The sequence below is a fragment of the Tenrec ecaudatus genome, chromosome 4 (assembly GCF_050624435.1).
Source record: "Tenrec ecaudatus isolate mTenEca1 chromosome 4, mTenEca1.hap1, whole genome shotgun sequence".
Classification (NCBI taxonomy): Eukaryota; Metazoa; Chordata; class Mammalia; order Afrosoricida; family Tenrecidae; genus Tenrec; species Tenrec ecaudatus.
The window spans coordinates 158128814-158152074 of record NC_134533.1 but is presented as its reverse complement, the minus strand read 5'-3'; the positions used below and the strand labels follow the sequence as shown (position 1 = coordinate 158152074).

Sequence of the window (23261 nt, the reverse complement as noted above, 5' to 3'; positions counted from 1 at the left end):
ATTGTTTACTAAGAAGAGAGTTTAAATTCAACGCCCAGCACACTGGGAATCTGTAAAGGCTTAATGCATGCATTAGTGCAATTACAACTGTGCTTTCGCTCGGTTGAAAGTTTCCTTATGAATTGCAAGGGGAAAAATAAACCTAGGAGTTAAATCACCATGCCACAGCGGAGCAGGTATTATTCACAAGGTTTTGAAATATCTGCTGTCTAAAGCTGTCGTTCTAGATAAAACCAGGTCTTATTTAAAGACTATTTGGGTCAGACGACGAGGCTGTTGCAGGCTGGATAACAAATTAACAGAAGATCGCTGGCTACATAATCAAAGTCCTCAAAAATCCACCCCCGCCCCTACTCCCCAGGTGCTGTGCACTCGCTCTCCTTAAAGGCCAATTTGAAAGTGAAAAAAAAAAAAAAAGCGTGGAACACTTAAGATGCAGGTGCTCATAAAACAATGCCATCCCTAGACCCTGCAAATGGATTTAAAAAGACAAAACTATGTGAAGTCGCACAAAGGAAAAAGGGGGAATTGTCTGCAATTTTCATTAGAGGCACAGCGTTTAGCTCCTGGTGCCCGAGGAGAAAAACTAAATCGGAGAAGGCTAAATTGCCTCTGAAGCCCTGTGAAGCCACGTTCTTTTGACAGAAGCTGGGATTGGCCCTTATGCTCTTGTCCAAGAAGACACTGTACCCGCTTCCCAGAAGTTCAGGGCCTTTTTATTTTGCAAATCAGTTTAACACCACGCTCTTTGGGTTGAGGGGAGGGGATAAAAGCTATTGTGTGGTTGGACTTGATACTGAAAATGCAGTCAGCATTTCATAATAAAGCGGCTTTGTGTTTTATTTATTTGTGTGTGTTTATTTTTAATATTCTAAAATCAACCTTCAATCTATGACACCACTACAGGGTCAACCAGCTGCAGTGAATCAGTCACTACTCACAGTGACCCCATCTATGTGTGTCAGGACAGACTTGTGCTCCCTACGGATTTCAATGGCTGTGATTTCCTTGTAAGTAGATTGCCAGGTTTCTCTTCTGCGTTGCCTCTGGGTAGAGTCGACCCTCCAATCTTTCAGTTCATAGTCAAGCACTTTGTGTCACCCCAACCTCAAGCTCACTGCCATTGAGTCAAATTGGGACACAGAGCAACTCTTGTAGGACAGAAGAGAACCACTCCTTCCGGTTTCTGAGTCCATAAACCTTTCCAGAAACAGAGTCTCATCTTTCTCCTATGCTGTGGCTGGCAGGTTTGAACCGCCAACTTTGCACTCAGTAGCCCAACAATTAACCCACTGCTCCACCAGGACCATACTTCAGAAGTATGAGAAACGATCTCATTCTATGGGGAAGAAAGTCTCTCCTTACATGGCAGGCCAAGAAGGAAGTGGAATCGAGTTATACTGTTGGTGTAGTAGCTGCCGAGACCTCCCCCTCGTTTTGTTCGGGGTATACCTGCACTGGTTTGGGAGCAAGTGGACCCTGGGCTCGGCGAGCTGGACAGGAAGCCTGTCTGTTCTCCTGGCTCCATTACTGAGCGGCCACGCGCAGCCACCGAGAGTGCCTCTGCGTAGACTTTCTTACGGACTTTGACTTTATTCTCGACAGACAGGTGACCTGCACCACAGCGAAAGGGGAAACAGAGGCAAGGTGAGGACCAAAAGATGGGAATCCTCGAGGAGAAAGCCCAGGAGAACGTGATGTGAGGGGGCAGCAACAAGACCCCAGTGCTGCTGTGGGCACTGGTCCCAACTGACCAACAATCTGTGGCCTGCAGGCTAGGTTGTGAGGTGATAGGAATGGTTCTCTGTTCTCTGTCCTGCCAAGCATCCTGCAAGCGAACCTCAGCCAATGCAGGTCCATGGAGCACCACCTGCCTGGCATCGGGAAAAGCCCAACCCACACATCCTTGATATCATGAGCTTTTTGTAACCCAATGTATTAAAAAACAAACAAACAACAACAACAAAAAATGCCATGACTAAGACATTCGTTTCTACAAGGAAGAGCTTTGAAGGGATCAATCATCTCGATTAAGACATGGGCAGTCTAAAACCCCCTCGAATGGATGAATTTGCAGAAATCAGCTGCTGATGAATGCACTGCTTCGTGTAATCCATAAAAATCGAAGCTTTTTATTTTTTCGGTAAGGAATGCTAACATCCCAAGGAAGAAAGGCTCACGGTCATTTCCTGAACCATAAATACCAAGGGGAAAATAGGAGAACCTGGAGAGGAAGGGAAAGGAGAAGGTTGACGAGGCCAGTCAGTCTGGGACGTTCGGGATGGAGACGCACCAGCCATCATTAGAACATCTGGTTTATAAAACTGGACGGAGGCGAACTACAGCTGCATTCGTTTTTCAGTAAGCCTGGTTTTAATCCAGGCTCATGTCGGGAAGAGGTAGCTAAAACATCTGACCCGTCACCTCCCAAATCACTGAAGGGTGATCAAGAAAGCATCATGGGGGGGTGTGTGTGGGGGGGGTAGGGGGCAGATCGCCTCAAATGGCACCGACGATGACACAAACATTAAGAAATGTGTCCAGCAGAGTGGGTGAAAGTAGGTTAAATATACACACAAAGGAGATGAGAGAACTGGAAAAGATGGGTGATGGCTGATGCTGGGCATAATTACTTAACACACATAGGAGAACAAGACCAGAATTAGTTACAAAAGTGAAATCCTCCTCCCAAACAATGGCCAGCCAGCAAGCAAACAGAGAGCACTGGAAACAAGGAGGGCTCTGACAGATTTGGAGAGAGGCCTGGTCAATGACGGGTTATGTCAGCGACCATGAACCTGGTGAGAAGGAATGGCGAGGACTCCGCCCTACGAATTTAACTGGGGAGACCAGCAACCCCGCGCACAACGGCCTGAAACCCCGCCAGGTCTGGTGCCATCCTCACCATGGTTCCTGTGTTTAGGCTCACAGTTGCCCGCACTGTGTTGCTCCATCTCATCAAGGGCCTTCCCCTCTTTCACTGCCCCTCTGCTTTACCAAGCAAGATGTCCTTCTGCAGGGACCCGTCTCTCCGGACACGTCCAAAGTACCGGGAGCCAAAGTCTCACCAGCTAAGCTTCTAAGGAGCGTTCTGGTTGTACTCCTTCCAAGACAGACTTGTTTGTTCTTCTGGAAGTTCCTGGTCCTTTCAGCCCTGGCGGCACCGTGGGTTCCACATTGACCTGCTCACCACGAGGCCGGCAATTGGAAAAAGACAGGCTTTCTACTCTCACAACGAGTTGCATTCCCAGAAGCCCACAGGGGTTGCTCTAGTCTGCCCTCTAGGGTCTCGGAGTCACATCGACTCAATTGCCTTTGAATTTGTTGAAACTCATAGGGAACGTGAACAACCAAACACACCTCCGTCTCCATGTGCCCACTCTGCTCTTCGTCCTTATTCACAGGACGGCGAAGCCAAGAATCCTAACCTCCTCCTTTCCACACCCACCTTTCTTCCTAGTCTCTTCTTAGCCTTGTTTTTCATTTTTTATGACGATGACATATCTGTTTAAGTATGTCTAAATGGAACAAGATCAGTCTCCATGGTGAGGTGAGCCCCACAGAGAAGTTTCCCCTGCTATCGTCCTGAACCCAGACACCCCTCGTGGTGCTGCGAGTCGAGAGACACACTTTGCCAACGGGAATGAACCTACGAGCTGCTTCTTTCTTTGCTTTCCGGGTTCTCATGGCTCTTGATGAAGTTGTCAAGTCCTCACCGACTCCTGAAGGAGTCCTGGTGGGGTCCTGGTTACGTGTTGGGCTGCTCACCACAAGGTTCCCAGTGTGAAACCACCAGCCATTCCTTGGGAAAAAGAGGAAGTTTTCTACCCGCTGAATAAGTTACAGTCTTGGAAACCCACAGAGGCAGTTCTACCCTGTCCTAGAGGGTCCATAGGAGAACCCTCCCCTGAACCCATGATAGAGAGAACTGCATGTTCCTTGGTGGGTTGAACTGTGCCCGCCCCCATCCTCCCTCCCCTAAAAATGACCTGTAATGTCTTAACCCTCAAGACCCTAAGCACATGACCTTGCTTTGAAGTAGAATCTCTTTTGATAGCTGGGCACCATCAGCTTTCTTTGTCACATTTGCTTATGCACCCATTTGTCTTCAGCGGTACACTGGTACAGATGGGAACTGGAAACACAGGGAATCCAGGGCGGATGATCCCCTCAGGACCAGTGGTGTGAGTGGCGATACTGGGAGAGGATAGGGAGGGTGGGTTGGAAAGGGGGAACCAATTTCAAGGATATACATGTAACCCCTTCCCTGGGGGAACAGACAACAGAAAAGTGGGTGAAGGGAGATGTCGGACAAGGCAAGCTATGACAAAATAATAATTTATAAACTATCAAGGGTTCATGAGGAAGGGGGAAGTGGGGAGGGAGGGGAAAAATGAGGACCTGATGCCAGGGGCTTGGGTGGAGAGCAAATGCTTTGAGAATGATGAGGGCAACGAATGTACAAATATGCTTTACTCAATTGATTTATGTATGGATGGTGATAAGAGTTATATAAGCCCCTAATAAAATGATTTTTAAAAAAGAAAGAGTCTCTGCAGGTGTCAGTAGTTAACCTGATGGCACACTGGGGCGAGCGGGCTCCAATCCACTGTGACCGGTGTCCACACAGAAAGACAGACAGGGAGGACAGCCAACCATGGAAAGCTGGGGGGCGGAGCTGAAAGTGATGCTATCTACAAGTCCCAGCATGCCAAGGATGGCTAGCAACTGCCAGAAAGGAGACAGAGGCAAGGAAGCGCCTGTTCCTAGAGACTGCAGAGAAAGCATGGCCCTGCCTACCCCTTGACTTCTGGCGTCTGGCCTCCAGAAATGAGAGACACCAAGTGTCTGCTGTGTAAGCGGCCCCTCCTGGGGTACTTTGTGGCGACAGCAGGAGGAAAAGAATGTGTACCTCCCGCTGGAAAGCCTAAGTACAGCCAGGAAAGCTGTTGTAGAGCCAATGGGAAGGGAGTGGAAAGCCAAAGCCCAGCCAGGAAAGCAGTTGTAGAGCCAATAGGAAGGGAGCGGTGCCCCCTGCCCTGTCCCACCCCCCATGACATTGTCCAGGGTGCTGTCAAGGTGCAGGGCTGGGCGTGAAGGGCTCTTCTGGGAGGAAGGCAGCCCTCTTATCGCTGCTAATATGAGTTTAAAATGAAAAGGAGAGTGCTCCACAGAAACAAAACAGCAGCATTTCTACCCAGGGACAAAAATTACCCTCTGCTGCCAGTCGGAGGAGAGAAGCCTGAGGGGGTCCTCCAAATGAAGTTTTCAAAGCAATTTGTTTCCACCGGGCATGTTACCAGCAGCCAGAGCAGCTCACTGGAAGTGTGAATTAGGAGTGACCTCAGTTTGGTCAGGCCTGGCCCGAGGAACTTGAGTGAAGACTTGTCATTGCCCCTGACCTCAGTTTCCTCCTTTGCTGATGGTGCGGGTTTGACTTGCTGACCCCCTCAGATGTTTCACTTCTAAAGCGCTCCTCCTTTGATATAGAAAACGCTCAGTTCTGAGGTGCTGAACTTGCCAGGGTGGCGGCCAACCTAACCTCCCAGTAACTAAGCAGAAAATGCCACTAAGAAAAAGCATTTGCAAAGAAAGCCCTCGATGCTCAAACGCTTTGGATCCAATCTCAAAAGTAAGAAAACAAACGCCATTTATGTCTTCAGGCAACGGTCCAGGAATGAAAACAAATTTCTATTTTAAAATGCAAATGTAATGTCACAGAATTTGGATAAACTTTTTCAAAAGTGTGGTGAAATACACATATCGCCCAACATTTGCCAACTCGCCATGTCCAGGTGCACAATCCAGGGATGGTAATTACATTACTCATGTTGTACAACCAGCCCCCAATAACTGTTGCCGCATTGTTGTCATTGGAATAAGCAACCATTCCCTGCTTCCTAAACAATGGCTCCTCCTTCCCTTTTGGATAAACTTCTAAGAAAGGACTGAGGATTGTTTTTTATCATTATCACCAATAACAAAGATCATAATAAAGAACTAAATGGAAAGGGTGATGCACACTACATTAACCACAAAAACCCAAACTCAATTCTGGCTCATGACAAACCTCTAGGAAAGAGTAAAACTTTCCGTTGGCTTTCAGAGTGTCATCTCTCTCCTGATCCACCAGGGCTCCTTGCAGGTAACCAGGGCCCCTCAAATGCCTGCCCTTGAGCAAATCCAACTGTACAGTGCAACGACAGGAGTCCTGGTAGATTACGGAGTGCATTCTATATTGTGTAGTGGATTAAGAATGAGTTGGAGTGCTAACTGGCAGTTTGAATCTACCAGCTGTTCCACAAGAGAAAAATGAGGCTTTTTACTCCTGTGAAGATTTACAGTCTCAGAAGCCCAAAACGGCAATTCCACTCTACCCTATAGCATCACTACAAGTCAGAATTGACTCAATAGCAGTACATTTGGCTTTTGTTTGTTTGTTTTGGCTTAGTGTAGTGCACAGTGCACAGTACGGTTGAAGAAGAGGAGAGGTTTAAAAGAGTTGCGTAGATGAGAGACATATCTACCAAGGGATATTCAAGAATAAAACAAACAAAAACCATGAGTGGTTATTATGTCACTGAAAGACCCCAAAATTCTAATCAGACATTGATAGACTGGTCTGACTTTGGCCATTTAAACAGACACGGTCCTTGAAGAGCCTCCATTTTCTCATCTCTGAAGTGGGGACACTGACTGTCTTGTCAATGCTTAGGTCTGTCAGGAGGATGGAAAGTAACAGTGGCCATGGAAACATCCCAAACGGGTCTGCAAATCGAAGAAGGATTCAGTGACACACACGGAATAAGCTCTTCAGAAGGAGGAGCGGCCGCTCGGAGCTGAAATGAGCAGGTAAGTCTCCCCAAAGAGGCGGGGCTCTGAATCAAGCAGGGCTTGAAGCAGCAAGAACTGGGAGTGTGGTGGACAGCCGTGACTAGACCTGCCCTGGAGCCAGGGGCCACTGCCAGGTCCTCCTGAGGGCGCAGGGCTGTAAAGTGTGGGCAGAAGCAGGGAGAGCCACGGCCCTTCAAGCAGCTCAGAGGCAGTGTGATGGGGACATCTGTGCATTTGTCAGGTATTTGCTCTGAAAACATTCCTTAGGATGCTTGGAAGGTCCTCTGGGTGCAAACCAACATATAGGCAGACATTTTCTTTTTAAAAAATCCAACTTCCAGCTGAAAGAGGTTGCCAAGTCCATGAACTCGTGATGTTAGCACGTGCCATCAGGTCAGCCCTGGCTCGCGTGGCCCGTGCCCGACAGAAGGAAACCCTGCACGGTCCTGTGCCATCCTCACCACCGTGCCCAGGTGGAACCCACGTCGCAGCCGCCGGGTCAGTCCATCGCAGTGAGGCCCTTCCTCTTTCTCACCGCCCCGCCACTTTACCGAGCACGATGTCCTCCTCCAGGGGCTGACCTCTCGTGGTAACATGTCCAAAGTGTGTGAGACTAAGTCTCGCCATCCTTGCCTGGAAGGTGTATTTTGGCCATACTTCGTACGAGACAGATGTTCGTTCTCTTGGCGGTCCATGGTACTTCCGATATTCTTCAGCAGCGCTGTAGTTCAAACGCATCGATTCTTCACCAGTCTTCCTTATTCGATGCATAGAAGTGATTGAAAACACCATGGCTTGGCTCAGGTGCACCTTATTCCTCAAAGTACCATCCTTGCTTTTCAACATTCTAAAGGGGTCGTGTGCAGCAGACTGACCCAAAGTAATGGGCCTTTGCCCCATTGTCTGATGTTTTCATGAGCACAGGTTGTGAAGCCAAACAAGATGAAACCTCTGACAATGCCAATCTCTTCTCAGTTTTTAACTCAAGGCAACTCCGTTTTTGTCAGGGTAGCACTGGGCTCCACCACATTTTCAATGGCTGATTTTGGTGGTGCCTGCTGGTTAGCAGCTGAGCTCACTGGTCATTTGTCCCACCCAGGGCCTGCCTCCAACCCAACTACGTTTTCAAAAGGCTGTTCCACAATAGGATGAGCTACATGGTAATGGCATAAACACACACACACACACACACACACACACACACACACACGAGATACTTTCAAAATGTAATTATTCTAATTTTAGGAATTTATTCACCTGTGGCTTACATGCAACCCAATTCTTCTAAAATGTAATCATTTTTCCTGGAGTACATGTCAGAGGACTTTCCAACCTCTTAAACAAAAAACCAACGCAAATTTTATTGATTTATTTAATTTTTGTTTAAAATAAAGCAAGGAGGTTTTTTGAGGAATAATACAACTCGCCGATGGAGTAGCACCTTAAAAGAGTAAGAGTTCCCTAAACAACACAAAAATGATAAGTACACACAGAGCCTACAAAAACTGTTAATTATGCCACTGAAAAAGCTAAAGCATTTAACCCTGGTGACATCTTACCTAAGTGAACGACGATGCTGATAAGGCTGGTAATGGAACGCTAGTCTGCAGCGGTCTGTAGTCAGCCGGCATAACTGCACACCACAGAATGTTTCCAATGTGGTGTCCCAGGACACAAAGCCACCTAACTTATTAAACTTATGACTCTTACTATATTTTGTCAGAACAATGAAGACCCATAGGATAGTCTACAAAAGTGGGCATCGTGTATTTAAACACAGCCCACGTAACTGACTACTCTGCCATTCAAGCTCCTTCTGTCACTTCCATGATGAAGAAAGGATGGCTGGGTGTAGATTTTTATGAAATAATACACTACAAATAACCTGGAATGAATATCACGCGAGAAACTGATGCAGGTAATTTACAGTTGAATGCTTGTTAATAGCCTAAACAAATAAAAGCTCAATTATTTTCAAGTGTTTTAGAAACTACCTCATCAGGAGAAATTTCTTTCAATTAATGTGCCCATTAAAATGGTGATCTGCTCAATAAACGAGAAGGATGCATTTGTTGCAGGTACTAAAAAATAATAAAGATGCACTTAAACTTGTGTCTACCGCTAGAACACTGGTCTCCTTTAAAAGTTTTTCAGCAGTGGGTTCTCCGAATCCATTGGCGGTAACATGCGATCCTGGTGTTTTCTGTTGTCTGCAGAGATAGGGAGTGGTCCTGGAAAACCCCAACGGCACAGACAGAACCGAGCCCCCGGGGAAGGGAAGCAAAGGGTATTACTGGTGCATTTCAATGCACTGTAAAGTGGTATCAACCACTGGGCAACTTCTCGAGACAATAGAGGTGCAGCCGTCATATAATCTAGCCATTTCCCGCCTAGGCATTCCACTAGAGAAATGAAAGTGCATATCCATACTAACACTTGTTCACAGACGGCTGCTGCCCCTTTCTTTGTAATAGCAAAAGCCAGCAATAGCCAAATGCCTACCGACATGGGATACACAAATGGTAGTACCTCCAACAACGGGACACTGCTCAGCCATAAAAGAAATGGGCTATTAATACACACAACATGGACAAATCCCAAAATCATCACGTGCAGAGTGAACAAAAACAAGGGAAAATGAGCATGTATGTTGTAATTCCTTACACTGACTTTGAAAATATGAGCCAAGCTCTCTAGTGGCAGAAATCTGATCAATGGTTTGGAAGAGGGATCCGAGGAGCCTGGGGTGATGACTACATTAGTTTGTTGTGGTGATGGGTTCACCTGTGTGTCAGAACATGTGTTAGAGCTCATCCTCATTCCCATTTTAAAGATATGCACTCTGTGCTCTGTCAGAGCCCTAGTGGCATAGGGGGTTAAGCGATGGGCTGCTAACCGCAAAGTTAGCAGTTCAAACCCACCAGATATTCTATAGGAGAAAAATGAGGCTGTCTGCTCCCGTAAAGATTTAGGGGGCATTTCTGTTCTGTAGGGTATCTGTATGTTGGGATCAACTTGATGGCAGTGAATCTGGTCCTTTTGGTTGATTACAAAGACAAAACAAAGCAGTTTTTGTGAGAAGACGGAAGAGGTGGGATTAAGAGAAAGGGATGAATTTTCAGAGACAGAATGAATAGGCTGACCTAACTCCGCAGGGCCCATTTTCAAAGGAGGAAACTCAGTGGAAAAACCATTTAGAAATAAGAGTTGAAATTACCTGCCATTTTGAAGAGGGATACACTGAAATAGTGGGGACCCTCACCCTAGTTGGTGACGTATTGGGAAGTACCCTACTGCTAGAGTAGGAGAAGGGGGGTTACAGTGATGTATCCAAGTCTTGAAGAAAGTCAAGAGAAATGCATGCCAGCTTCTGGGGGCCCATGCTGGAGAAATAGGGGGGAAGCTGAAGAGCCGGGAGAAGCTCCAGGTTTCCCTCAAAGCACACCAAGCCAGTTCAGCAAAGTTGGAGTAGGTCAGGAGCTGAGAGCTTAGGAGGAATACGCACGTTCCGTAACTCACGCTGCAGTTCCAAAGCAAAGGCAGCAACATCCAGAACCATTCTTCACCCCTTCACTGCGCCTGCCCTGACTTTACCAGGCACACTGCGGACGGGAGGAAATGTGGGCCCAGGGCAGGGCTGTAAGGAGCTCACTGGCATCACATCACCAGGGGCTGGCCAACTGGAGCGGCTCTTCTGGAAGTGATTTTGCTTGTTGGGCTACCTCTTACATTCCTCAGTGTGCCAAGCGTTGGTGCAGACCACAAGCTAGCTGTGGCCAGTACTGTCCTGGAATAAATGACTTGCTGCCATGAAAGGTTGGCCATTCTTGGTGAGCAGGAAGCCGGAAGTGAAGTCACAAGTGCTTCTTCTCTCAGGCCTCCTTAGGCACTTCCGCTCCGCAGACACGAGAGGCAGTTCCTGGCTGCATCCACGCTCCTAACCCTGTGCCAAGCCCCAAGGAAAGAATGGTGACCTTCCCTAGCCCTTCACAAAGCAAAAGTCAGCCTGAGGCTTTAAATCCCACCGGCAGTTATGTGTTTTCAATGTTGCCTTTCGATGATCCCTGGATTAGAGGCAGCTGATGGCCAACTCCACTTGAGCCCGTAGTACATCCCTGCCCTGGAGAGGGGGTGAGGAGACCTGAATTCCGACACAAATTTGCTCTGCGCAAGTCAAGAGGAATGCATCAAAATGAAACAAAAAAGTCCTGAGCATGAAAAGACACTCAAACGTGAGGGTTTTGAGTATTTCCCCGTTTCCTTTTGTCCTTAATACTAAGGGCATGGGCAAGGGACTCAGAGTGTGTCGTTGCTCGGTGCCCGTGACTTCATTCCACCTTCCAGCGACCCAACGAACAACCAAACAAAACACGGCCTGGTCCTGCACGGCCTGCACCTGCTAGGTTTGCCACGGCCGTCGTGTCAGTCCGCCTCGTTCTTGGAGACCCTCTCCTACTCCAAACGCGGGGTCCTGTTTCCGGGCTGCTCTTTCCGGGCGACGCATCCCAAGCCGCATCATCCTCGCTTCCCAGGAGCACTCTGGTTGTGCTGCTTCAGAGCCTGGTCTGTTTGTGCTTCTGTCAGTTCACGGTGCGTTCAGTAGCCCTCGCCACCACGGTGCCGGTTCCAGCGCATCAAGTCTTCTGCTGTTTTATTTACTCGCTGTCCAGCTTTCACACTGAAAACACCATGGCTTGGGCCAGGTGCAACGTAGTCCTCCGAGTGATAGATCTACCCTTGAATATGTTCACGAGGTCTTGTGCAGCAGATTGATTTCCCGATTGCTGCTTCCATAGGCATTGATGGTGGGGAAAAAACTGTATCGTGAGGAGAAAAGACAAAATTCCTTTTAAAAGTTTCCTCGCTGGGACTTAAAGGAAATTATGTAACTCTCTGAGCCTGTTTTCTCCATTGTAAAACGAGGGGTCCGGTCTTCTACACACTTCATGTGCTCTTTCATTCATTCGTTGCTTGTGGATCTGCTGCGTACCAGGCACTTTCCCAGGCACGCGATTCCAGCAGTCAGCTCCCCACATTCCCACTTAAGATTTTTAGTTGAGAGAGTCATAAAGATAAAGAAGTGGAAAAAAAAATCTCAGCCATAATAAGCGCTAAAAAGCAATGGCGCCCTGGCAAATGTAGTGGTTACACATTGGGCGGCTAACAGTAAGGTCAGCAGTTGGAAACCACCAGCTAGCTACTTCTCGGGAGAGAGAAGCGGCTTTCTACTTCCATAAACAGTTACAGTCTGGGAAACTCACAGGGGCAATTCCACCTTGTCCTGCAGAGTCCCTAGGAGTCGGCATCGCCTCTCTGGCAGTGAGTGAAGAGGGCGATAAGCAGAAGGCGTGGTTGAGAGGGTCTGGCAGGAGAAGCGCACTGTCATTTTCAGGAGGGTGCTCTCACTTCAGGACCGCTTTTCTGAGGAGGTGAGAGTCGAGTAGAATCTTGGAGGGAAGCCAGTCTTCTGAACATCTCAAGCAGAAGGACAAGTATGGCTGACCAGAGGACAAACACTTGCAAATGCACACTAACTTGGATGGAGGGGAAGGCGATATACAATACAGGATGTGTCAGGTCAGAAGGATGGAGGCAGGGAAGACATTTAAGAGGAGACGTTTAAGAGGTAGAGGCAACGGAGGTAAATACTATTACATATCCAGTCCTGTAATGGTGGTGATCTGCTAATAGATGCGTGGATAGACACACAGACAGAATGGGTGTAGGAGGATGTGTGGGAGCATATCCATAAATACATATATGTTTGACAGAGGATCATTATACAGAGCGATTTACTTTTGCTGCAAATATAGCCATGAAGATGGTAGTGCATGCAGGATCAAAGTTCAGACAATTTCTGACACATAACTAAACACTTGGAGGGAATGAGTTGCTAGGCTTGCAGGTCTAGGACCATAGTCTCCGGGACACGATGGTCAAGTGGAAGAACATAGTCCGCAAAGAAAGTGCTCTACATCCTACTTTGGTGAGTATCAAACTCAAAACCAAACTCACTGCCTTTGAGTCAATGTCAACTCATAGCAACCCTCTCCCTGTAGGACAGGGTAGAACTGCCCCTGTGTCCCTGTGCGTTTCCAAGACTATAACTCTTTACAGGAGTGGAAATCCTCACCTTTGTCCCCGGATCAGCTGGGAGTTAAGAACTGGTGACCATGTGGTAAGGTAGGCCAGCACATGAGCACTACACCACCAGGGTTCATGAGCTTTGAAGACCCCAGTTGGTGAACATCCTGAGCGGCTCTCTAAGGTGCACGTGTAGGTCTCTGGCCGCCTGGAGCAAAGAAGCATGAAAAACGGAAGATGAATGTAAACAATTAGCCCAATGGACTAATGGATCACAAAAACATCACTTGAGACCAAAAGGTATAAGTGGTAGCCTGGCTTTAAAAAAAGATCACGTTAGAAAGTTCTGGATAGAGTGGAGAAAAGAGGTAGCACAAACCTCAAAATCATTAAAAAGCAAAAGAAAAACAACAAAGAACAGGTTTAGCTCATATAAAAACTGCTAGGACCCCTGACTATGGCCTTTAGTTTAGAAATGAACTCACCACTTGGATCAATTTTTTTGGCAAACCATAGGTACGCCTCTCCGGGGAATGATCACATTTGGGAGGTCTGCACGCCTTCGGGCGATTCCCCACTTGAGATCACAGGGCAGCCCAGAGGGTTAGGAAAGGAGGAGGGAGGCAACTGTGGGGGTGACCATCCATGACATGAAACAAAATGTGCATGACCTGCTCTGTAAACTTTCACCCCATTCCGGAGGAGAAGGTTAAATCAATACATACATTAAAATGTGAGTAAATAATAAACATCCAAGACATAAAATCAAGTCAAAGGTCAAAACCCCTGTGGTGGGAAAGAGCTTCCTCAGTTCAGTCCTTCATGGTGGAGGTTGTGAAGGAGACCGGCTCCTTCTCGTTTCATCCCCTCATCTCAGTGATGTCATTGCATATATAAATGCAGTCATAAACAGCCCTTTAAAATGAAGCAGAGTCCCATTTGACTTGAGCAATCCCTTCAAGACAGGTCTTGCCCCTTTGCCGCACCTACTTTGTTCTTCTCTGGGTTCTGTCTCCACAGTTAGACATTTACTTTCAGTTATTCCATACAGCAGCAAGCTAAACTGTTTTTCAAATATTTGTAACAGCAATTGCTATGCCCCACCCCCACCCCTGCAAAAAAGTATGCTGGAAAACAAAACAAAAAACTCAGTTATCAAATCACAGGGAGTCTAGGGGGCAGAGCAGAACTGCCTCTGAAGTTTTCAAAGCTGTCAATCATTATGGGAGCAGAAAGCCTCATCTTTGTCCCACAGAACAGCTAGTGGGTTTGAACTGGTGACCTTGGAGTTAGAATAAAGCATAACCCATTACACCACCACCCTCAAGTATCTGTGGATATACAAGTAATTCTAATTGGGAATAGAATTGTCTGTGTTATGTTCATGAGACCATATCAGCGTAGGTACAGAAACTAAGGAGCCCTGGTGGTGCAGGGGTTGGCAGTTCAAACTCATCCAGTGGCTCTGGGACAATCTGCTCCTTCCTACAAGCCCTTATGGAGCAGTTCTCTGTTGGATGTGGTGACTAAGGGTCAAAAAGCCTCGAAGGCATCTAACTACCATAGGGCATGGGAGCCAGCAAGTTCCAATGGGAGAAGACAGACGCCCCACCATAGGAAGATCGCCAAGGACACAAGGAACAGAAGCTGAAGAGATCTCTGGCCTCCTGAGAATGGCTCCCTGGTGATGCGGTGGTTCAAGCGCTCTACTGCGAGTCAGAATATCAGTGGTTTGAACTCCCCACTTGCTCCTCAATAGAGAGATGGGACAGTCTGCTACCACAAAGATTTTGAGCTTTGGAAACTCTGTGAGGCAGTTCTACTCTGTGCTATGGGGTCTGTGGATTGGAAATGACTCCAGCAGTGGGCTTAGGGGTTCTTCATAACCAAGAGAATACATTTCTGTTCCTTAGAACCTTAAGGCATTTCTGTGACAGCAGCACTAAGAATGTAAGGCAGGGCCTGACCCACAGCGAGGTAAAGTCTACATTGTGATCCAGTGTCTAGATTAAGCTGAAGCAAAGTCCCATAAAACCAAACTTACAGTGATGACCTGAATGCAATGGCTGTGAAACATTGTTTCATTTCCTTTATGAAAAAATGCTCAGGGGACAGCGCTTTTGAGTCACTTGCAGTTTTCAGGAACACTAGTGGAACCCCTTACTGGCTGGTAATTTTATGCGAACAGAAACCAAAACATGGAAAAGTTTTAAATATTAACCTCAGAAGCTCCACACCTCCCCCACACCCCAATGTGCCCCCTGCATTCATATATGTTTTAAAGAAATGGAGCCTCAGACTTTTGGTGTGACTTGTGGAGGCAATGCCCAGAGAGGGGGATGTTTTCAGGAAACACCCAAATATATTTGTTCAAATTGTTCACTCCAGGTGAAGAAGTGCATTTGGTTTCAAAGACTGTCCAAAGAGATTCACAAAGCCTTGACCGGAAACAGAAGAGGCAGGGATGGGCAGGGCCGGAGTGGAGGGTGTGGGGGGGGGGGGCATCTGCTGTTCGGAAGCCATTACATTTTAAGTTCTGGGAAGGGAGGCAGTCTGTGTCTGCCATTCAGACAGGTGTGGGACCCCAGCACTCAGGACCACACCTGGCACACAGCACTTAACATACTAGTGCCCGCTACCATTTTGCTTATAATCTGAAGTCAGAAGCATGGAGCTCATCGCCACCTTCAACCCATAACCTATGTGGATGAAGGGCCTCCCAAAAGTTCGTAGGCAAAAAAGAGTAATGAAACGATCATGGAAAATGTCCACCACCTTTTTGAAGCCCCTGCCTATATGACGCATTTTACAATCCTTAATTAGTACGTTTCTATTGGAATGCCTAAATGTCATGCCCTAAGAAATGGAATTCTTGCCTATCTCAAAATCATCTTGGAAGTTCGGGGAGCTTAATGAAGCCTGTTTTGGTTAGCAGGTAGTAAATGGGAAAAGGATGGATTCTCTACCAAGGTAGGCAAGATCTCGCATCTGCTAATGGCCCTGGTCAACTCCGAAATGGCTAGATTAAAGCAAGTGTGAGTGTGCTCATTTAATAGGCAGTTTCTCAAGGGACACTAAGCAGCCCAGGGCTTTTCTCTGATGGAAACGGTGCCAATTTCTCTGTGAAGCGCAGTTGCCATCATAACCCCTGAAGTCAGAAGGGCCTGCACCCAATTTCCAGTAGCCCCAAGGCCCGGAGTTGAAAAAATTACACCTGCGAGGCAAGCATTTTCCCACACTGCCCCACACAGACAGCAGCTCTTTTAAGCTGTGCCCTTCAGCCCCATTTAGGAACACCATTAATGATTTCAAATTACAACTGTTGCGTTATCTCCAAACAGTGATAAAAAGGAGAGCTACATTCATGATGCGATTCTTTTCAGTCATTCATCTGCTCTTATCTCAGGGGCCAAAAAAAAAAAAAAAGATGTTGAAACAAGTGCTAACCTGCCAGAGCTTCCTATTATAGCTACAACCCTTCTTGCCCTCCCCTTTCCACTCCAGCACCCCTGCCTGCAGTATTGTTTGAATTGAGGCAGCAGCCTGCAGCAGGGAACTCCAAGTGGCTCCAATCTCAAAACAGGAAGGCATTCAACAACCTTAGAATGAGTCAGCCTGGGCTCAGGGAGCCTGGAACAACGCAGGGCCTTCCCTCATCCTGGTCCACCAATTAACCCCTTCCCCAAGGTCAACAAGAACTCCACTTTGGGAGAAAGAACAAGTCTTTTAAGGAGGATGGTCCGGCCATCCACATACTCGTTCAGAAACATCCGCTTCAACCCGACGTGGAACCCAGCCGGCTGCCCTCAGGGCCGGGTGGGCAGGCCAGTGTGTGCTTGTCCGCTGGCAGTTCACTGACGAGGGAGGGAGACCCACCACGTTTGACGAAACCACAACTACTGAGATTGGACAGATCGCCCACAGTCTCCAGCTTCTGTGCCCAAATCTCCCCGATTTATTTTCAGGCAAGTGACTCACAAGCTTGTCTCCTGAAGTCATTCCATCAAAATGACTCGCCCGTTCCACTAGCCCGACTTTCCGCTGTCCCTCCCACCACTCCGCCCATCCTGCAGCGGACAGCTCATAGACTGAGCAACTGTACCCTAGGGGGACAGAAGGTGGCCTCTCCTATCAGGCCCCACCCTCGGGAAGGATGAATGGGGTTGCGGAAGGGCGGGAGCAGCGAAGGGCCGGGGCTTGCAGACAGTGATCGGGGGTGGGGTGGGGTGTATGTGTGTGTGTGTGCGCGCGCGCGCGCGGGCACGCAGCCACGCACCCACGCACCCGGCGGCCAACTTACAGAGGTGGAGTTGGTCCTCGCCTGGCCCTGGTTCCGCACCTCCTGCTCCCGGAACTGCAGCCCAGCCAGATGCTTCTCCAGAGCCTCCCAGTCCATGGGGGGCATCGGGGGCTCCTCGGGGACGCACGTGCCACCGTCCGGGGGTTGGAGGCCTAGTCTTCCCGCTGCGGGGCCCCGGCCGCGCCGGCCCCCAGCCAGCTGGGGCTTCTGGAGCGACCGGCGGGGGCCCCGGGGGCCGTTCGGGCGGCCGGCCACGCGCACATTGCCGTTGTGCCTGAGGTCCTGGGGGTCGTGCGCACGGAGGTTACCGTTGGGCATTGGGGGCGGCATGACGGGGGCGGCACTCCTGCCCCCGCCGCTGCGGGCACTCACGTCCCCCGGCTCTCGGGCCGGACAGCGGTCATCCCGGTACCCTCGCTCGTCCTCCTCTTCCTCCTCCTCCCCGTCTTCCTCCGGTGCCCACTCATCAATCACCTTCTTCTGGTAGCCCGGGAAAGGCTCCTCATAGTCCTCCAGGGCAGACACCAAGTCCAAGCTGCCCCCCGGCGACGACGAGGATTTGCACTCGGAGCAAGGAGTCACTTTGGTGGAGTTGGACTGTGAACTGGCGCGGCTGCTGCTGCTGCTGCTGCTGCCGGCGTCACTGCCTAGATCCATCCCATCCTCTCGGTAATCCTGCGGAGGGAGGTGGAGAGTGAGTCGCCGGGTCGAGCCTTCCCGGGGCCCCGGCCGCCCCCCGCCGCCCGCCGCGACCGCCCCGGCCCCGGCCACGGCCCCGGCCCCGGCGCGCCCGCTGCACCAGTCGGAGGCGTCTCGGATCGCCCCCACCCTGCAAGCCCACATCCTCCGAGGAACTAACCGTCAAATTAGCGAAGCGGGGGCCCGGCCACCAGGGCGCACACTTTTCACCCGAGGGACCCCGGCGCGCGCCCCGACTTTGTTTTAACCATTTTGCGCCGGGCGCGCCCCGCACCCGCCCCAACGACGATCCCCGAGCCAGACACTTTCGCCGCGAATTCTAATTCGCCGGGGGCGGGACCGCAGAGCCGGTGGGCGGCTACTAATTCCGCACCTCTCTCCCGGCGCCGAGACCACCCCCACCGGCCCCGCCCCGCCCCGCCCCGCGCGCCCCGCCCCCGCCCCCGCCGGCGGCGCAGAGGCCGGCTCGGCGCGCGAGCGCAGCGGTACTTTCTAAGGCAGCGCGCGGGGCTCACCCCGCCTCTCGGGCCGGGCTCGCCGGGAGCCTCGGGGCCGGGGCGCTCGCCGCCCGCGCTGCTCGCCGCGGTCCCGATCCGCCCCGAAGGTGTGCCGGGTTGGGCGCAGCTGCAGTGGCCGCCGCCCCGGGGGAGGAGGACGCGCCCTCCCGGCGGCGGAGCGGTCCCGCCACCGAGCATGCCCAGAGGCGGCCGGGCGCCGCGCAGTCCGCGCTCCCCGTTTTCCCGGCAGCAGGCTCGGGAGGAAGGCGGGCGGGGGCGGGGGGGGGAGCTGGGAGAGGCCGCGAAAAGACGGACAGAAGGGGGCGCGGGGCGCTCGGGGAGCAGAGCCGGCCGATTAGCCGGGGCGGCGCCCCTGGAGGGTGTTCTGTTTTAGCCCCAGACACACTTCGTTCTCTCGGAGCTTCAGAATCCTCCGGGAAGCCTCCTGGCACCCCAAAGCGCGAGGCCAGCGCCTCCGAAGGCTCGCAGCGGCCCCCGAGTGGCCCCGTGCATGGTGCCCTCCCTCGTGTACACACACACACACACACACACACACACGCACGCGCGCACACACGCCCCTCGTAGGAGCCCTAATGACGCGCTCGGTGGTCACGAACCATCATTTGCATTTCATCATCGCCCCTTCCTCTCCCCCCACACCACCCCTTGCCGCTCCAAGTTCAAGCTGTGGTGGGACCTGTTGCTCTAGCTCACGTTTCCTTGCCCTTGCCGGTGGCCTTCGAGGGGTGAACTGATGGGCGACGTGTGTGTGTGTGTATGGGCGACGTGTGTGTGTGTGTGTGTGTGTGTGTATGGGCGACGTGTGTGTGTGTGTGTGTGTGTGTGTGTGTAGGATCTGGGGTGTGAGTTGGGAAGGTGGGTGGTAATGTGAGACAGGAATGCCAATGGCAGGGTGATGGGGGAGGGGGCCGGGGCATCTGTTTAGAAAGGTTTGGTGAAAGCAAGCATCACACGACTTCTTCCTCCCCTTCCACCCCTTCCAGTCGCTGAGTCTAAAGGAAGGGAAATGGAGGTGTTTCACCGAGCACCTTACACAGCTTGAGAGAATTCCTTTGAATGCGTAGCTCGGCCCAGGGAACTAGGGACAGAGAAATAAGGAAGTGCTCGCACTTGTGTGGTGTTTATGAACAACTAAAACAAAAACAAAAAAGCTCACTGACACTGAGTCTATTCTAACTCATAGGGGGACTCCCATAGGACAGAGTACCACTGCCCCTTTAAGTTTCCAAGAGAGTGTAGCTTTTTCCGTGGGCTAGAGAGCCCCATCTTTGTCTCCAGGAGCAGCGGGTGGTTAATTTAAGAATGCAGATCCCCGTGTTAGCAGCTCAAGGCTTAACCCACAATGCCACCGGGGCTCAGTTTATGAAAAGTCCCACTTTATTTGGCAACAGATTGGCAAAAGGCTGTTTTCTTGTACGTCCAGATTTGGGTCTGTTCCTAATTATTCCCAGTGAATGAATTCTCCAGCCTGGGTACCAGGCCACTCTCCTGGCTTGGCCAGATCCCCTGGAAGAACAGGAAAATGCTTAGGATTCTTCGGTAGGGAGTGGCTGCCACCTCAACATTTCTGAAAGGGACTTGTGTGGAGACCTTTTGTTTAAAGGATGTCAGTTCAGTACAGCTCTATTAGAGGACCTGAGCCATGGAAGATAAGCGGAGCTTTTAACTTGTCTGGAAGCTGCAACCTTGGAATAACAGGAAGAGAGAGAGGCCTTCTGGTCTGGCCAGCTCTGCAAAATAGGACCGATTATCATGAAACTGTCTTTTATGGTAACATCTGTAAATACCCTACCCAGTGCTCCAAATATGGTTTGCTTTTGAGGTTCCTGCTGAGCCCTGGCTCAGCTGGCTACACCCTGTCTGGTGGATGCGGCCCTGTGGCCTGTTCTGAGATTTAGGTAAGAAACATTGTGTTGCCGGTTTTCAAGGCAACGTGGAACCTGGCAAGACTTAGGTGAGAAAAAGCTCCAGGACACAAGCAGACAGATAGGCATTGATTAACTATGCAGATAGGATCATTGTCCTCTCAGGCTGATTTTTAAACATTGGAGCCACCCAGCCACCCACCCAGACTCTTCCCCCACCTCCCCACTCACCCCTATGCCACCCTATGGTCTGTGTTCAAGGGATGCTAAAGAAGGTCCAAGAAAAGTATTTGGCAAGGTTAAACCCACTGCCAAATATGCACGGCATTTCAAAAGCAAACAAACATTTTTGAGTTATCTGTACTTTAAAATTATTTTCTGACCCACTACTCAGGGTCAGATTGGAAAGTACCAGGTTTCCATTTCTTTTTTCTTTCTTTCTTTTTTTTTTTTTTCCTTTTCATGTAAGGTGCCCAGCTGGCCCAGTTTCCATTCTGTTTCCAGTCTTCCATCTCCTGCCAAGAACCAGCCCACTTTGGAACAGTAAGCCCTGCCAACTCCAAGACTGGCAACAGTCTGCAGATATGTCCAGCAGGGGGGAGAGATGATTTGCAAAGTGATTGAAAGGTCCTGTCTTCCTGTTTACAGGGAAATGTCACAAGGTAGGAGCTGGGAACTTAAGACTTAGATCGGTTCTCTGAACCCTTTGTAATCAGGTAGTAAGCAAAGATGTGGAACAAGCAGGAATCTGCCCCAGTCTCTCTAGTTCCAGCACCTCTCTAGTTCCACCACTGTCATTCCTACCTAAACAAGGTCCCCTTTGAATACCCAAGTCCCTGCACGCAGCGCCCTCACCTCAATCTAGAGCCCTCTATCCTGTCTGCCACACTGGAATTACTAAACAACCTCTTAATTGATTCTACCCATTCTTTCCAAGGAGCAAGAGTGGCCTTTCAACAATGCAAATATGAACAAGTCTCTCCCAGCTTAATTAAGTTCTCTCCCCTCCAGGAGCTCCCCACTGCCTTTAAAGGAACAATTCCTCCACCACCAGCCAGCATCACCTTCCTGAGCAAACTTCTACTCACCCTTGAATTCTCAGTTCAAATGCCACTTTCTCCAGGAAGCTTTGCAACTGGGACCTGGTGGCGTAGTGGTTACACATTGGTCTGCTAACTACAAAGTCAGCAGTTTGAAAGCACCATCCACTCCAAGGGAGATGAACAGGGCTTTCTGATCCCATGAAGAGTTCCGTCTAAAAAACTCACATGCTGGGGCCAGAACATGGTACCCCATTGGGCTTGACTGAAGGACACGCCTAGAGATCAAAAATCAGACCTTTATCAATTTACAGATTTTTCTTTCTTTTTAAAAATTTTTTAAAAATTAATTTATTCTTCTATGAGTAATAGGTTTCTCTTTTTATTGTCATAGCTGTGTTCTCACTCATTGCCTATCTTTCAATGACTTGATTTTTGGTGCATATTATTATCTCTACAGATCTATCTAGATAAGATGGACTGGATGAATAGTCTGGAGGAGAAAACAACGGGACCATTGGTTCCGGGGGGCGGGGGGAACATGGGAGAGGGGCAGGAGGGGGCAGGGAGGTGGTGCTGACCAACCAAGGAACAGGGGAGCAATAAGTGATCCAAAATCAGTAGCAAGAAGGGTGTGAGAGGCCTGGTAGGGAGTCAGCAAGGGCAAGGTAACAGAGAAATTACTGAAACCCAAATGAAGGCTGAGCATGATAGTGGGACAAGAGGAAAGTAAAAGGAAATAGAGGAAAGGACTAGGTGACAAAGGGTATTTATAGAGGTCCAAAGACTGGAATGTACGTATGTAAATATATTTATATGAGTGTGGGGAAACAGATTTATGCACATATATTTAGAGGTTTGGTATTAAGGCAGTAGATGGATATTGGGCCTCCACTCAAGCACTTACTCAATGCAAGAACACTTGTTCTAATAAATTGGCATTCCAGGAGGCACACCTTCCCTACATGATTGCTGAAGAAAAATGTGTGCATAAGCAAATGTGGTGAAGAAAGCTCATGGTGCCCGGCTATCAAAAGATATAGTGTCTGGGGTCTTAAAGGCTTGAAGATAAACAAGAGGCCATCTAGCTGAGAAGCATCAAAACCTGCATGGAAGAAGCAAACCAGCTTGGCTGACCACAAGGTATAGAAGAGACCAGTTGGCAGACATCAAAGAGCTAAAAACCAGATCAGTGGGTACCCACCTTCCTGACACAACCACTGGAGACAAACGTGTGCATAAGCAAATGTGGTGAAGAAAGCTAATGGTGCCTGGCTATCATAAGATATAGCATCAGGGGTCTTAAAAGCTTGAAGATAAACAAGTGGTCATCCAGCTGAGAAGCAACAAAGCCCACAAGGAGGAAGCAAACGAGCCTGTCTGACCACAAGGTGCAGAAGGGACCAGTGATCAGACATCAAAGAGCTAAAAACCATATCAGTGGGTGCCCACCTCCCTGATATGATCAATGAAGCCAAACATGTGCATAAGTAAATGTGAAGAAAGCAGATGGTGCCCAGCTATCAAAAGATATAGCGTCTGGGGTCTTAAAGGCTCGAAGATAAACAAGTGGCCATATAGCTAAGAAGCAACAAAGCCCAAAAGGAAGAAACACACCAGCCTGTGTGACCACGAGCTGTCGAAGGGATCAGGTATCAAGCATCAAGGAACAAAAAATCATATTGAAAATGTGGGTGAGTGCAGAGTGGAGACTCAAAGCCCAATGGTAGTCAACTGGACACCCCTTGCTGAGGGGTTGTGGGGAGGAGATGAACCAGTCAGGGTGCAGGGTAGCAACGATAACATCTAACTTTCTTCTAGTTCTTAAATACTTCCTCCCCTCACTATCATGATCCCAATACTACCTTGCAAATCTGGCTAGACCAGAGGATTTACATTGGTACAGATAGGAGCTGGAAAC

At 49.4% G+C, this 23261-nt stretch overlaps 1 protein-coding gene across 3 annotated transcripts in view; it reads right to left on the bottom strand.

Annotated features, from left to right (window-relative positions):
- The window catches only part of SCHIP1 (schwannomin interacting protein 1), a 146573-nt gene extending 128029 nt beyond the window's left edge, over positions 1–18544 (bottom strand). The window contains exons 1-2 of one of the 3 annotated variants that reach the window (XM_075546974.1): positions 18433–18544; positions 17219–17893 (exon numbers count right to left, since the gene is read on the bottom strand). In XM_075546974.1, the coding sequence (XP_075403089.1) occupies positions 17219–17875 (657 nt within the window). In that variant the 5' untranslated portion in view covers positions 17876–17893; positions 18433–18544. Of the gene's footprint in view, positions 1–17218; positions 17894–18077; positions 18266–18432 lie in introns of those variants that run through there. The other 2 variants (XM_075546973.1, XM_075546975.1) reach the window with 2 other exon arrangements.
- Positions 18545–23261: the final 4717 nt, after the last annotated feature.